At 45.2% G+C, this 13,527-nt stretch overlaps 2 protein-coding genes across 3 annotated transcripts; one reads left to right on the top strand and one right to left on the bottom strand.

Annotated features, from left to right (window-relative positions):
- The first annotated feature begins 177 nt into the window (after positions 1 to 177).
- LOC127301547 (uncharacterized) lies at positions 178 to 4,470 on the top strand. Its single transcript, XM_051331813.2, has 5 exons — positions 178 to 991; positions 3,177 to 3,234; positions 3,326 to 3,409; positions 3,497 to 3,638; positions 3,819 to 4,470. Exons 1-5 carry the CDS (start codon positions 430 to 432, stop codon positions 4,188 to 4,190), a joined length of 1,218 nt encoding a protein of 405 aa, XP_051187773.1. The 5' UTR covers positions 178 to 429; the 3' UTR covers positions 4,191 to 4,470.
- A 2,751-nt stretch (positions 4,471 to 7,221) lies between these two features.
- Positions 7,222 to 10,978, bottom strand: LOC127301548 (uncharacterized). 2 transcript variants are annotated; one of them, XM_051331814.2, is made up of 3 exons: positions 10,613 to 10,978; positions 9,931 to 10,525; positions 7,222 to 7,383 (listed from the first exon to the last, which is right to left on the bottom strand). In XM_051331814.2, exons 1-3 carry the CDS (start codon positions 10,902 to 10,904, stop codon positions 7,305 to 7,307), a joined length of 966 nt encoding a protein of 321 aa, XP_051187774.1. In that variant the 5' UTR covers positions 10,905 to 10,978; the 3' UTR covers positions 7,222 to 7,304. The 2 variants fall into 2 exon arrangements, with proteins under 2 accessions (XP_051187774.1, XP_051187775.1); XM_051331815.2 differs by having other exon boundaries at positions 9,931 to 10,522.
- Positions 10,979 to 13,527: the final 2,549 nt, after the last annotated feature.

Raw genomic sequence — 13,527 nt, 5'->3', positions numbered from 1 at the left:
AAGCCCTCCCCGCTTCCCATGACAACGCTAGCTAGCCACTGTAGCTCCCTCGACGTGCCACCAACCGCCCGCCGGTCTCGCGCGCAAATCCACCCCCGTCGCCCCCGGCCCGATGGCGCGCGCGCGGAACGTACGTACGTGAAACGCGGCTCACCCGCCACCCACCAATCCACGTCCGTACACGAGAAACCACCTTATAACAACACAACCCACAACTTGCAGGAGCTCCCAGACACTGTACTGTACCGCTCAAAACGGCGTGAGAGCTCATCAATCATCGACCATTCGCTCGATCCATCTCCGGCCGCGCGCTCGTCTGCCTCTCGCTCGTCGATCGTCCTCCTACCAGAAGTTCGTGCGCGCGCGAGAGAGAGAGACCACGTCGATCATATCGCCGGCGGGACGGAACACGAGCTACGTACGCTTGGCATGTCGGCGGTCGGGCCCAGGGTCGCGGGCGCAGCCCGGAGGCCGTCGTCCCCGAAGCGGCCGCCGTCGGCCGGCGGCAGGGAGAGGCCGCAGCTGGCGCCCCGAGGCGACGACAACCCGCGGGTGTCGCTGTCGCCGGCGGCCGACAGCAAGGTCGCCAAGAAGCGGCTGCCGTCCGCCGCGGCGGCCGCGAGGGGCGCGCTCCCGTCCATGCTGCTGCGCCGGTCCGAGCTGCTGCGCCGCGCCGGCGCCAAGGGCAACGGGAGCCTGCAGTCGCTCAGCGTGTCGTGCGCCTCGGAGGCGTCCAACGACTCCTTCTGCAGCCGGGGGTCCACCGGCAGGATCGGCCGCCCGCCCATGGCGCCCCACGCGGGAGCTGCCCGGCGGAGGGCGGCCGGGTCGTCGGTGGGGCCTCCTTCTGCTCGCCCGGCGGTACGGAAGGCGGCCAGCGTTGCGCCGGATGGCACTGGAGCAGCTGCTGCGCCGATGATGATCGGGGAAGCCGCGATGGCGCCGGGGCCGCCGGGGCCGCCGAGATGCCCCTGGGTGACCCGTAATACCGGTAGGTGGTCCGAAACTCCAAATTAATCTTAGCACTAATCATGTGATCATGGCTTCTTTTCATTAAGGCAAAGACAAAAGAGGATGCTAATGCAGTTAGATGTGTATATGCAAGTGGATATTTATGTTTTCTCTTCTTTTGCTGCCATTCATGCACATGCTACCCTAATTCCCTTACCTCGATCATTTCCACCTCTAGGTTTCCAAGTACTTATGACTTATGAGCTTCAACAATTAATAAAACGAAATTGCATAAATTTTGAACCTTGACACCAACGAAGGTCCTTGCGCTGTTGTCCTCGGTGATGCACCTATACCATCTATTTTATTATTCTCCTAAAAGATAGGATTTCTTTTATTTTAGGCACTAAATGAACTTCTAAATCTTGAAAACAATGGGTTGTATATACTTCACTACGTTCCCTAAAACCGTCATTTTGAACGTTAGAGTAGTCTTCAAAAGCATAATTTTGACCGCCTATTCCAATATATAATAACAAAATCTCACAACTTTATACATTGTGAATGTGCTTTTCACGAAAAATTTGAGCGTACAATTTTCAAGTATGTAGCCTAAATATTCGGAAACAATATCCAAGAATTTGAAAATTTGAAAGTACTTCGGGACATATTTCTGCAATATATACTGGTTGACAGTTACTGGTGATATACATGAGGTCCTGATCAGCTTAAAGGACAAAAAAGATCAATGATCAGTCGTACCAGCTAGCTAGCTTGATATCTTAACAACTCAAACTGGGAGCTTTTATTCAAAAAATTGTACAGGAAGCACAAAGACCTATAGTATTATCTAAAGCTGAACCTACCTTGACCTAGCTAGCTTTTTGGACCTGGAATACGAGCGGTCTTGACTTGTGATGTTTCCTAAGTGTAACTCCCAAAGTAAACTGATTATTTTTTGAGGTTTTGAGTATCTATTGCGTGTCTACTACAGAAGTATACATCCTAGTATTTGCTAAAATCATGTCTTTCACTGTACTTATCAGAGAGACCCTTGTCCCAATCAACCTGTGAACTCACGTCCAAACAGTGATTGCTTTGTAACATAGCTGTCTCAAATAACGCTGCTGCTGCATCCATATATGCTGCCAAACGCTGGTCTGTGGCACACAGGACCTGCATATTATTGCACTGACATAAACGTTTTACCTTTCAGAGGAGAAAGAGAAAATGTATCCATATTGTACTAATTAAAATGGAGTGATGCTAATGATGATTAATTAGCTCATTTGGAATCAGAAATGTTTGGTGGTGCACAATTGACAATGCACAATTAATAAAAGATGCACTCAGATGTTTGGTAGCGTGTCTGCTATCTAGCAAGTACTTGTCAATTTTATCTCCCAAAAGGATTCCATTACCCACTAAACTGTCGGCACTATATTTCTGAAAGTAATCATCAACTTGTTTAACTCCTGACTGAATAAACCTAGTTGCATTGGTACCTTTTTTTTGTTGATAAATTGGTTGGTGACAATGTTTTGGCGCCTAATTAAGGGTAACCAATTCAGTGATGCTCAGGCTTTACCTTTACCTGATTTTTTTTTTCATATTCTGTAGCAAACTTGCAATTTTAAGCAATGGTGTGGACCAGGCTATGTTTCTTTCTTCTATGTTCTCTTTTCTTTGAAGTGCTTATCATTTTTCTTTAATTTTATGTCAGTTGCACTTTGCATCTTTTCTGCAACGCGATAGGTAGTTGAAATATATTCTAATTTCTCTGGTGTTCCCTTTGCTATTCGGTATTGGTTTTAATTCATTTGCAGCTTTAATTTTTCTATTTGTAGATCTGTGCCATCTTTTTTGTTCACATACTGTAGCAAGAGTTAGACAACGAACCCTATATACTACTATTGTTTCGGAAGTACATAACAGCTATTCTGCCTTTTCATACTCACCAGTCCTACCTGCTATCTGGTGATCATACACCTAATTAACTGTTAAGTGGGGACCCCTTCTCTTATGGAGAAAAACATTCTGCTTGTAATGTCAAGTCTACAGTACTGTGAGCATCGAGCTTAATGGTGTTGTCTAAATTAAAACTCCTTCAGTCTAAATCATCTTGCTCCAACCTTGCAAACTTTCAATGGATTTTTAACTTTCTGATTGGATTGCAACTTGGTTTCACATGGAGATAATGAAATTTGAATTTACATTTTCAACAGATCCATGCTATGCTGCTTTTCATGACGAAGAGTGGGGAGTCCCGGTACATGACGACAAGTACGCTCTAAGCCTAATCAGAACATCTAGTGTTGAAGTGTTAAGAAACAAATTAGTTATAAAGTTACAATTTTCAGTTCTAAATCCACAGGAAACTGTTTGAGATGCTTGTTCTATCTGGTGCGTTGGCAGAGATGGCATGGCCTGTAATCCTCAGCAAGAGGGACACCTTCAGGTAAGCAATCTTTTTATCCAACGTACTGAAGAGTCTAACAACTCACCAAACACTCAAATATCATCAATCACCATCTGCATTCCACAGGGAAGTTTTCATGGATTTTGATCCTCAGTTGGTGTCAAAGTTAAATGAGAAGAAATTCTTGGGGCCATGCAGCCCGGCTAGGTCCCTGCTGTCAGAGCACAGGCTTCGTACGATCGTCGAAAACGCGCATGAGTTATTAAAGGTAATTCATTCAACCTTAACAGTCATTCTATGATCCTTTCCACCTGTTCATATCTTGATCTTCATAGTCTGAACAGCATCGACAGCCAATTCATTCTGCTCAACAACTTTTTTGTTTACTCTTAGACTTCATGCCTCCCTATTTCTTTCTGCAATTATGTCTGAATCTTGCTGTTGATAGGTCATAGAGGAGTTTGGATCGTTTGACGAGTACTGCTGGGGCTTTCTGAACCACAAGCCTATGATCGGCAGATACCGTGCCCCCAGGGAGGTGCCATTGAGGACGCCGAAAGCCGAGGCCCTTAGCCAGGACCTGATGAGGAGGGGCCTCCGCGGCGTCGGGCCGACGGTGATCTACGCCTTCATGCAGGCCGTCGGCATGGCAAACGACCACCTGGTGACGTGCTATCGTCTCGAGGAGTGCTCCGAAGCTTGTGACGGCGGGCATGATAACACCTTGGTGAAAGAGCAGGAGATGAGCAAGATGTGTGGCATGGTAGAGTGTGTCAGCTTGGAGAGTTCAATGACCAACACCGTGATCAGCATCTCGTAGCTAGCAATCAGGAGTGGATGTGCCTCTGTGTATATGTTTGTTTGATTTGGGGTTTGACCGTTTGAGAAATGTGTTTGATTGGGTAGTTTGGTGAGTGAGAGTGGTGTTATGGGAAAAAGAAAAAAGATAGGTAGCTAAACCGCAGGAAGAGTTGTTTCATAACATTAACAATTTACAGGGCAAGGCCGACGCTGATATTGTAAAGGTGAGGGATTGCGTTCTCTGATTGATATATACACAAAAGAAGAAAAGTCCGATTGTTAGGCTTTTGTTTGATCAATCTCATTCTCATTCGGACGTGACTGAAAATAGAGGCGAAATGCTTATACTATATCAGTGAAGTGAACCGCTGCACCGTCAGCGTCATAGCTTTTGAGAGCTTTGCCCACATGGGAATATGGAACACAAGAGAAGGAGCGCCATTGGGTAGGCCAAAGCATGGCCATTGGTATTACTTTGACCCCATTATTACGTACGAACCCTTTACTAAGTAATCACTGTCGTTCCAAAATGCTGATCTTTTGAACTTACTATCACAACTACCATATTTCAGGGTAAAAGTCCTCTATTAAAATTAATTAGAGTTAGTCATGACCCATGTTTAGACTTTTGCGAGCTGAGGGGATCATACTTTTGAAGGCCTTCAGAGGTCACAACTGCCATATCTCGGGGTAGAAGTCATCTACTATTAAAACTAAAGTTAGTCATGACCCATATTCAGACTTTTGTGAGCTGAGGGGATTATACTTTTGAAGGCCTTCGGAGGGTTGTAGTTGTAGGTCAGCAACCATGGAGACTCTGGAAACAAAAATTAGTGGTAGCAAGATCAGGTTATATCATGAAACTGAAGTTAAGTGTAGCAATAGCCCACAAGAAGACGAGAGTAGCTGCGGTGACAAAGGTGACAAAACGCAAAACCGAACCTACCAAAACATATATATCTGCCACAGGCATGGATTTTCAGCATAGTTTAAAATAGCGGGCTATCTCATTTAGCCGCATTTTTTTTAGAGGCTATAAAAGGCTATAGCCAGGTTATAGCGGGCTATTCCATTTAGCCTTTTTTCAAAAAATTGAAATATTTTTGTCATATCTTACCAAAATAAGAGGAAAACTACCACTCAAATACGATTCGTGATACAACTTATTTAACTATTCAAGGCAAACAAGTATTCAGATATTCAACTCACAAGTTTTATCTAATCATACTGAATGTAAATTCGGAAAACAAGAAATAAAAAATCAAACAGAAGATAAATTCAAAATACAGTAGGTTTAGCGGCTAAATTAGAGGCTATATAGGGGCTAAATTAGGCTATACCGGCTATTAGCGGTTTTTTCTCATTTAGCCTACAAAGGGCATAGCCGCAGCGGCAGGTCTCCTGAAAGGCTATAGCCAGGCTATAGCCGGCTATTTAAAACCATGATTTTCAGACAAAGTCAAGTCAACTACAGATAGAGACTAGAATTGCCACATCTTTGCAGATGAACCACACTAGCTTATCAAAAATACCATAAACATACGCATAGGAAACGCACGGGTTCAGAATGTGAATATTCCAGGACAGCATGCTATAAAATTGATAAAAAAAACTTTGAAGATGAACAGCAGAAAGGATATGCTCATCCACTCTTTCACTAGACTACAGACAAACGTTTTCTGTATCTCCACTTCGATGAGATGACAATCTACTTATTTCTTAGATGCTACCTCTACAAAGTCTGAGTTGTTTAACCTTTCACTATTGTGTCAGCTTGGAGAATTCAATGACCACCACCGTGATCTGCATTTCCGTAGCTAGCGATCAAGAGTGGATGTGCTTCTGTGTATATGTTTGTTTGATTTGCGGTTTGACCGTTTGAGAAATGTGTTTGATTGGGTAGTTTTGTGAGTGAGAGTGGTGTTCATGAAAAAAAAAGGATGGGCAGCTAAACCGCAGGAAGAGTTGTTTCATGACATTAACAATTTACAGGGCAAGGGCGAGGCTGATATTGTAAAGTTGGGAGATTGTTCTCTGATTGATACATTTATACACAAAAGAATAAAAGTCCGATTGTTGCGCTTTTGTTTGATTGATCTCACTTGGACGTGGCTGAAAATAGAGCAAGTATGCTTATTCTATATATCAGTAAAGTGAGCCGTTGCCCTGTCGGTCTCATGCTTTTGAGAGCTTCACAAATGGGAATATGGAACGCAAGAGAAGGAGCACCATTAGCCAAAGCATTGGCACACCGTTGGTATCAGCTGACCCCGCTGATATTGAGAAATCCTCTATCAAGTACGAGTACCACTCTAGTTCCAAAACACTGATCTTTTTGTACTCACTATCACAACTGCCATATTGCAGGGTATAAGCACTCTAATTAAATTAAAGTTAGGCATGACCCACGTTCAGAATTTTGTGAGATGAGGGGATTACTTTTGGAAGGCCTTCGGAGGGTTGTAGGCCAGCAAAGTCTGAGCAATAACCTACAAGACAACAGAGTAATTGCAGTGACAAAACACGGTACGTACCAAAACATATCTGCCACATGCGGTTTTAAAGAGTGAGCCACATGGTTTTGAAGGAATCCCTAAGGCGTCGCATAGGCGTCAAGGCGCCCCCTCCTCAGACAATCTACCAACTTTAGGCGCCTAGGCGTCGCTTAAAACCATGGTCAGGCAAACTACAGATAGATGCATTATTTGCACCACTTCAATATGCACATTAAAATTCTTATGAACTTCAGCACAACATATAACATTACCCAATCGAACTGCTGAGCTGTAACAGAAGAGACATGAATTGCCACATCTTTGCAGATGAACCACACCAGCTTATCAAGGATAATGTAACTCCACATAAGCATAGGTAATATGGTTTTCTTCCTTTTCCGTGATATAGTATAGTAAAACAATAGCTGCATAATGTAAATATTATGTGATCATTATACAAAATTGTAAAAAAAAAAAAAAAAACTTTAAAGAGGGATAGCAGAAACCGGGATCTGCTCATCCACTCCTTCACTTTGAGTACAGCCATAAAAAAAATTTGCATCTCCACTTCAAGGAGATGATAATCTACTTAGTGCTTAGATGCTACCTATACAAAGTCTGAGCTGTTTGACCTTTCACTAGTGGTTGCAATTCTTACAATAGTGAAGATCTTTTCTCATTGGAGCAGCACAATGGTAACAGAAGTATTGTTTGCACCTTCAAAATAGAACAAATAATACTCTGTTAGTAACGTGATGAAGTATGAATACATATAAATAGTGATAAATTTGTGTTTACTGTATATATAACCCTATTATTTGATTTGATATTGAAACGGCCACATTGGATCTCATATGCTGGAAGGTAGTCTCAAGTTGCTAACTCATACTCTTAGGACAAACTTTTGGCAGAAAAAATCTACTGGAAGACAAACTAAATCAATCAACTCCCAAGAGGAACTATGGTAAACAAAAACAACTCCCAAGAGAAACCATAGAAAACTAATCAACAAACCTAGATTGGAGCTAGGAAAGATGAACTCCCAACGGAATTAGCAAAAACAAATTGTGAGAACAACAAAAACACATGATACAAATTTCTATAACCATAAAAGTTGATAGCGAATGATTGAGTCTTCTGCTATTGTACTCGATCCAAGTCCTCACCACATCTAACACGATACTGGTTGTTATAACTGTTTACAGAATCCTATTGCTCGATTTGACATTGAAACAACCACATTTGGTCTGATATGCGCTGGAAGGTAGTCTGAAGTTGCTTACTCATAGTTAATTTTCTTGGCACAAGTTTTGGCAGCATAGGTCTACGGGAAGACAAACTTAAATCAATCAACTGCCAAAAGGAACTATGGAAAACTAAAACAACAACTCCCAAGAGGAACTATGGAAACCTAAAACAACAAACCCCAATTGGAACTATGGATGATAAAATCCCAACAGAACTAGTAAAAGAAATTAGGACAACAAAACCACATGTGTTACAAAATTCTAATTAATTCAAGTCCCCACCGCATCTAACACGATACTTAACTAGTTTATATGCGAAACAGATCTCTAATTAATTCAAATGTCCTACTCGTAGATCTTAATTCTACTAGTTTTGAAACTTTAACCAAACTAGCTGTACACTGAAATGCACATTTGCAGGAAACACTATAACATACCTCTGACATTCAAATAGAATCATCGGGATCATCATGGAAATTACAAAACACATGATACCAAAGGACCGTAGTTAGATATTTAAAAATTCATAAGAATGACACAAATTGCAAAATACATGATACATGGCCAGAAATTTTCCATTAAAATCATTCAATAACCATCATATCCTCATTGATGACCCAGCAATCTAGTACAAAAATGCTACTTGCAGGTAGGCGAATAAATGCACAGTTGTTAAATTTACAAGATTTAACAGAGGAGTTAGTCTGCAATTATGGTTGAATTCACGAGGGTTAGGCTAAATCCTCGAGCCACTGGATTTAGAGTTGGATGGATGGTTCAGATTGTTCCGACCCCGCAAACTTGCATCTTTTATATTGGTACATATATAGATAAAATACCACTTCACCTAGAGTCTATATCAAATAGAAGATGAGCTCAGACAGAGTGGATTTCGCACATGAATGCGCAGACAAGAGGCTAATTTAGAAATTTCAATAGCACATTTAGAAGTTCTACATAACTGGGTATTTTTCCTCTGTAGAGGTATATTGTTTATTTATGCACCTGTAAACATGGGACAACAATAGATCAATTAGTGTGCTCCAAAAAAAGTTTCTAGGCTCTGAAACACCACCTATAATTGTAGACTATTTGTTTTTCCGGGATATCTTTTAAGGCCAAAATGATAGATGAGTTATTGAAAACTATTGCCTTTTCGAGTTTGAACGGGAGGGACTTGATTATGGACCAATATTTACATATTCACGCTCCATACACCAATCCACATGTAAAAAAAAGTTTTTTTTTGGAAATTACAAGTAGGCAAAAGCAACCAGGTGTGCACGCACCCATGTGCCAATCGCATTTGCCACGGACTAAGGGGTGAAAGTTGTCAAGTACTACCTATTTTACGTAATAAGTTTACTAGCCTTTTCCCTTTTGCAAGGTATAGGTTGTGCATGCAAATGATGTTTTTCCTGTTAAATTCACATTTAGATACCCCAAAAAATCTTAATCTCATATAAGGGGTTAATTCAAGTATTTCTCCATATTTCCCTTGAATTAAGGGCATCTTTAATCTGTGCACCTGGTTAAAATAACTCATGCTGAAGTTGAACTAAAAAATAAGTAAATCTTTGAAGAAAAGGTCATAAACCAAATCAGTTGCTGCCCATATCAGTAAAATGTTTACCGAAGAAGATAGCAACAATATGGCAGAATTGCACCTAAACTGTATACCGCCTGGTTAGCAACATTATAACAGGCCTTGAACAGTACTACGTGCTATTTGGACTTTGTGATCACGGTTATGTTTCTACAGTACCAAGGACGTATTGCAAATATCACTTTCAGAAACAGAAATTGCTAAAGGTGGATTTCAACACGTATAAAACAGAAGGTCAGATTAGTCTGCCTCGTGCCTTATCAGTGTACACGAACAATTGAAACAGGAACGTTTTTTCTAACCGTACTCCACCCTTTTGTGTTTCTATCATCTAGTATTACCTTAGTCCAAGAAAGGGGCATGGGTTGCAACAGGAACATGATTATTTGATTAGATAGATAGATAAACTACCTGCACTGCATGAGCAAGCATCCGTCGACCCTGGAGACGTACATCTGGCAACTGGGGCACCTCTGCCATTTCTTCTTGTTGGCCAGCTTCTTCAGCTTCAGATCAACCTCCCCTTTCTCATCATCCCCAAGCTTCCTGAACTCCTTGCACTTGATCCCATCGTGCCACGGCACGCGGCACCGCGCGCAGAACATCCGGTGGCAGTGCGGGCACTCGGTGTCCCTGATCTTCACCGGCTCGTCCCTGTCCTTGATCAGCAAGGCTGAGCAGTCCTTGAACGGGCAGTAGTACTTCTCATTCCCCAGCGCCGACTCGCAGAGGGTGACGCTCCAGCGGTCGAGCAGCTCCGGCGGCACGATGCCTCGGCACGGCTCCATCTCGACGAGCCCCTCTGCGCATTCCGGGTCGGGGCACGGTATGGAGCCCGCGTTCTCGCCGACCTTGCCGGCGACGTACCGCCCCACACAGCCCCTGCAGAAGGCGTGCTGGCAGTGGCTCACGAGGAACTGCTCCGAGAGCTGGACCTTCTCCATGCAGATGGCGCACCTGAAGCGGCTGCGCTTCCGCCGCTTCCTCGACTCGCTCGGGTCATCTTCTAGATCGTGTCAGAGTGGAACAATGGTCAGGCGACTGGCAATGGCAAGGGGGGTTGACGCATCGAGAAGAGAGTGGATCTGTGTACCTTCCGATGATAGCTGGCGCTTGCCCTTGCGGTCGCGAGGGGATTCTTCGGTGGACTCTCCGGAGGGCCCGGCGACGTCGGGTCCGGCGGGGGGTACCGGGGAGGAGGCGGAGGAGGACGAGGAGGGGGCGGCGGTTGCGGCGCGGGAGGAGTCGATGGAGAGGAGGATGGCCTCCTGGATCTGGATCTCCTCCGCATTGTAGGAGGCGCCGAGAATGGAGAGGCCGTCTTCCTCCTCGTCGGAGATGTAGACGGGAAAGTCTGTGTCGTCGGCGGTGGCGGTGGCCTCCATCGCCGGCCGTCGAGGAGTGGAGCGGCGGCGGTTGGTGAATCGTGATCCGTTTGGGATTGGACGTGGGGCCCTCGTCCTTGTCGCGAGAAGATTATGGGACGCGTGGACGGACTGGATTCCGTGGACACAGACGTTGGACGGTAGGGATCGTAAGAGCATCTCCAACACGCGCTATATCGCGGCGCGGTAAAAACTCAGAATCTGCGCGAGGTAAACAGCTTGCGCGCGCTGTGCCGTTTTTTCCTCCGCCGGACGCGCTAATATGCAGCGCGTGCGCGGGCTGAAAAAATGGTCCTCCGCCGGACGCGGCAAAATACACCACGCGCGAGCGCGGAATACAGTTTTATAGACTATTTTGCATTCACAAAGATCAAATAATCACACATAATTCATGAAACAAATAACACAAAGTGCAACATACATCACATAGTTCAAGAACGACACACAAAATGGCGTAGTTCAACAATGACACACGACATATGGTTCAAATGGACAAAGTGGAACACATAATTTGCATATCACACTTCCGCATTTTCCAAGTCAACACCTTCTTCTTGTTCCTCGTCATCTTGGGTTGAAGGAGGAATAGTAGCATTCATGGAAGACACGAAGCCTCCTGGTGGTGCTCCCATACTCCCATACACACCACTCACCGAGCCTCCCATAGTCCCTCCAAACACTCCTCCATAGCTTGGTCCTTCCATGCCGGCCATGCCTCCATAGCCTCCCATGCCGGCCATGCCTCCCATGCCGGCCATGGGCATGCTTCCCATGCCGGACATGCCTCCCATGCCGGTCATGCCTCCCATGCCTCCTCCAAACGTCGGCATGCCTCCTCCAAACATGCCGGTCGTGGAAGTGTTCATGTTGGCTACCAACAATCTCTTTTTGGCCAACACTTCATCGCGAAGAAGGTTGATGTACTTCTTTTGCCTCTCATCCATATGGGAAGTATCCATCAAGAAAATCTTCCTCTCCTCCTCCGCTAGGCGTGCATGCTCCTCGGTGGCTTGCCTCTTCTCCTCCAAAGCCAACTTCCTCTCCTCGTTGGCGGCAATCCTCTCCTCCAAAGCGGCTCTCCAGCTTCAATAGCATCCATAGCCTCTTTCTCCAAGTTTCCTAGCTTCAATAGCATCATGCACCATATATGCGCCCGCGCGGTTGCCGGACGGAGGCGCCGGCTGGTTCGTCGTCGGAGGAGGAGGAGGCGCCTGGTTCGTCGTCGGAGGAGGAGGCTGCGGTCGGCGGGTGGCGGGCGCCTTCGCTTTCTTCGGTGGCGCGACGGAGGCGGCACCGATGTGCGGCCGTTTGGTCGACGACGCCTTCCCCCTCCTCGGCGCGGGCCACGCGTTGCGCCGGCGCCTGCGCTGCCATCTGTGGCGGCTGCGCTCGGCGCCCCGCGCGGCGGGACGAAGAGCGCGCGCGCAGCAACCGTTGCATTACCGCCGTCGGCACCGCCGCTAGGGTTTGGCGGCGGCGCGGCGTAAGTGGTGGCGGCGGTGGAGGGTGGGACGGAGTAGGGAGGGGTCGGTGGGCTGCCGGAGGGGTCGTCCATCGTCGGGATTTCGCCGGCGGCGCGCGAAGACGACGGATTGGACGCTCGTGCGGCGACGCGGAAGAGGAAGTTTCAGCGCGGGGGTTCTTTCGCGCTTGGACGAGCGATGCCACGCGCTGTAGCCGACGCGTCAGATATGCCGCTCCGGTTTGTGCAAAACGCCGCGCGCTCTAAATTTTTTACAGCACCGCGCCGTTTACCGCACCTGCTGGAGCGCCTGATTCCCTCCCGCGCGCGGTATACCGGCCGTTTTTTTGCAGCGCGGCCGATATAGCGCGCCTGTTGGAGATGCTCTAAGCGTGCAAAAGTCTAGTGCAAACATTGTTCGAAGAGCAAGTACTACATCCTCAACATCTGATTTTGAAGATTAACTAGTAAGTAGCCCGCGCTTTGCAGCTAAAGAAAATATGTAGTGAAAATATAGGGTGCTCTGAAAACTACAGTGTGAGATTGGTTAAAAAAAATTTGTATGTATAAAATATATATATCGTCTTTTACGAAGTGACAATTTTTTTTCTATTATTAGCTCAATATGAGTATTTGTATGTTTTTTTATCAGATGCGCAAAAAGAATTAAGGTTTTGTTTTGCGTCTACTAACTTTTATTGAATTTGATTTCTAACCACACGTTGAGTTCCAAATTGAAGACAAAAGTGGTTCGAAAGAAATCCGAAAAACATGAAGATTAAAAAAAACTCTTTGAAGATAAGCATGTGCATTTAGATTATCAATTTTATTGATTATTGTACATCTCCTTTCCATTTACCACGTTTCTCCTTTTCATTTGCGCTCTTTTACGCTAATTGGCATCGAACCTGAGTTAAATTTGGCTCCGTTGAGTTCGAATTTTCATAACCGTTGATTAAATCAAGTGACAAGTTCTGTTTAATTGGATCAGTAAGCGTATATGCCAGCGTTGACTAAACTTCAGACCTACCTTCTTAGAAATAACTTTAATTGTTCCTAAAAAAACTTAGAGATTTCTCGTAAAAATAACTTAAAGCTTTGATCGATCGGGGATCGGACTGATCATACCTCGTTGGCGGTAGTTCACAACTTCAGTGGCCC

This window comes from Lolium perenne, chromosome 5 (assembly GCF_019359855.2).
Source record: "Lolium perenne isolate Kyuss_39 chromosome 5, Kyuss_2.0, whole genome shotgun sequence".
In the NCBI taxonomy this organism is placed as follows: Eukaryota; Viridiplantae; Streptophyta; class Magnoliopsida; order Poales; family Poaceae; genus Lolium; species Lolium perenne.
The sequence above is the reverse complement of the archived record's forward strand: the minus strand, read 5'-3'. Positions and strand labels throughout refer to the sequence as shown.